General features: G+C 38.8%; 1 protein-coding gene across 1 annotated transcript; it reads right to left on the bottom strand.

The window, feature by feature from the left end:
• Positions 1–1,497: 1,497 nt before the first annotated feature.
• LOC149169230 (uncharacterized) lies at positions 1,498–1,944 on the bottom strand. The gene has a single exon (XM_089425119.1). It carries the CDS (start codon positions 1,942–1,944, stop codon positions 1,498–1,500), a length of 447 nt encoding a protein of 148 aa, XP_089281245.1.
• Between the last annotated feature and the right edge of the window lie 404 nt (positions 1,945–2,348).

Consider the following 2,348-nt stretch of genomic DNA (forward strand, 5'->3'; position numbering starts at 1 on the left):
AAACCCTCTGTTAATCTGAACTGGACATTCCTAACATGTTCTTTGTCACCATTCAATTTTAGGGCAAAGGACTTCGTAACCTCTGAATTGTGGCCACTAAATTTTTGTAAAAATGGAAACCAACCTGCTTTTTCCAGTCTCGCTTTACTGCAAGGGTCGACTTCCAACAATGTAGGGCATTGTGGCTTGAAGCGGACAGGGGCACACAACTTTGACATAATGAAAGACAGGAGAGACAGGATGCATGCAACTCACAGAAATGTTGTGCTAAGACTTTCCAATGGATCACTCGACAAGGGAGGGTTAAATTGGAAATATCGGAAAGCATGGAGATTTCGAGAAACAGGTCATGATCATGATTATCATCATGATCTGACTTGCAGAAGGATATCGAGAGTACAACCACCGATCATGTCAGAATCATGATAATCAGGCATGGAGCTAAATTTATGATGCAACTGTTTATAGCCGCATTTTTCCGCAAGGGTCACCATAGCTTAAATCATACAATTTTTTTAAAATTAAGTGTCAATTACCTCTTACCTTAAGTGTCCTATCACTGGCTATACCTTACCGAGCTTACCTTCCAATGGTCCAGTCCTTGGATGACGTTTTCTTGTTTCTTGAAATGATAACCCACTTAAAAATTAAATCAAATGTATAATCTCATAATTCATGACCTCGACCAATAATAAAACTATCAGTACTTTATCAAATAATTTAAACTAATGTTCTGTCTATGACTTTTGTTCTTCAGGAAACCCAGGATGTTGCTACAGGAAATGGAACTGTGACTGCTAAACATTTTGCAGGAAATTCTTCTACATGAAAAACCATTTCTCCCTCATTTATGTACAATTCATTGCACATGAGTAAAGGTGCCAATGTCAAATGCAAAATGATCTCATTCGATTACCAACCATTAAGGTCAATTGTTAACCAATGCGAGGCCCATCACCATTAATGAGAGTGAGGACCAAGGTACCCTGATGCATCCTATTGGGTGTGAATTTATGAGTTGTTGTCGAACCCCCTATAGGATCCAACAGTCAAGCAGAAATAGTGATTCCCCATTGTTGTTGGTGAGATAGCCTATCATTAGAGCATACAAGCTTCAAGGCATCATAAGGCTTTGATCTTACACCTAGATAATTTGCTGATGTTGATGGGCCAAGATTGTTGGAAGGAGGTCCTTAAGAAATCCCACATCAGTCCAACATGAGAAATCCAAAATTAACTGAAAAACAAAATTTTTTAAGAGGATCCTAGAGGATCTACTGAACTATAGCTTTAACGAGCCCAGGGCAATCCCTGCTTGCTAGGTTTCAATTTTAAAGAGTTTGAAATACTTGGAAAATAAGACTCCAATGGGGCTCCTTTTTTGTAACTAGTCCATCTAGCCTGGAAAAAGGAGTAAACCTATACCCAATAGACATCCCTCTAATGGTTTACTAAGAACGAGGAGGAACAAAGTGAGCTCATTGTATCATCAAGAAATCAGGAAGAGACAGTGGAAGGAATGAATCCTTCTCTCACCATTTCCAGCTCTTTTTTCTTCACAATTTCTTCCACAAATTCCTCCTTAGGTTGGGGTTTTTGAAATAGCTTGCGTCTGTGCCCATTCACCAAGAAGGTAACATTCTCATCATCAATGGTTTTAACCCGAACATATCCATTACCAAAAGCTTTCTCAATTTCATAGGGGCCTAGCCAATGTGTGTTGAATTTCCCTATAAAGTTCTTAAACTTTGAATCATACAACAAAGCCCAGTATCCATCTTTGAACTGCTTCTTTTTAATGTATATGTCATTCCATATGGTTCGTTGTTGTTGGATCAAGTCAGTATGCTGAAAAGAATCCTGCCTAATCTCATCCAACTCATTGAGCTGCAAGATTCTCTGCTGCTGAGCTTCATTAAGGTCTATACCCAAATTTGCTGCCATTTTGAAAGTTTCGATCTAAAATTCAATGGTCAATAAAACTTTCTTTCCATACACCAATTCATATGGAAAGAAGCCAGTGGTATTTCTCCATGTGATCCTGTAGGTCCACAATGCTTCAAGAAGTTCTTCAGGCCAATATTTCTTATGTAATTGCACTGTCTTGGTAACGATTGTCTCCAATACCTTATTTGTTGATTCCACCTGCCCATTGGCCTGTGGATGATAAGGGGTGGAATTCCGATGAGTAATCTAATATTTCTGCATAATTCCCTGCATAAGCTTTGACACAAACTGAGCACCTTGATCAGTAACTATCTCCCTAGGTACCCCAAATCTTACAAAAATATCAGAGAAAATAAAATCTACCACTATTTTCCCCGTTGCTCTATGTAGTGCTCTTGCCT

The sequence above is a fragment of the Pinus tabuliformis genome, chromosome 4_2 (assembly GCF_031772625.1).
Source record: "Pinus tabuliformis cultivar Carrire ecotype Pingquan chromosome 4_2, CPIR1, whole genome shotgun sequence".
NCBI classification, from domain to species: domain Eukaryota; kingdom Viridiplantae; phylum Streptophyta; class Pinopsida; order Pinales; family Pinaceae; genus Pinus; species Pinus tabuliformis.

Excerpts from the sequence above, each read along its gene's own strand:
- LOC149169230 (XM_089425119.1), bottom strand. The coding sequence starts at position 1,944 with ATGGCAGCAAATTTGGGTATAGACCTTAATGAAGCTCAGCAGCAGAGA.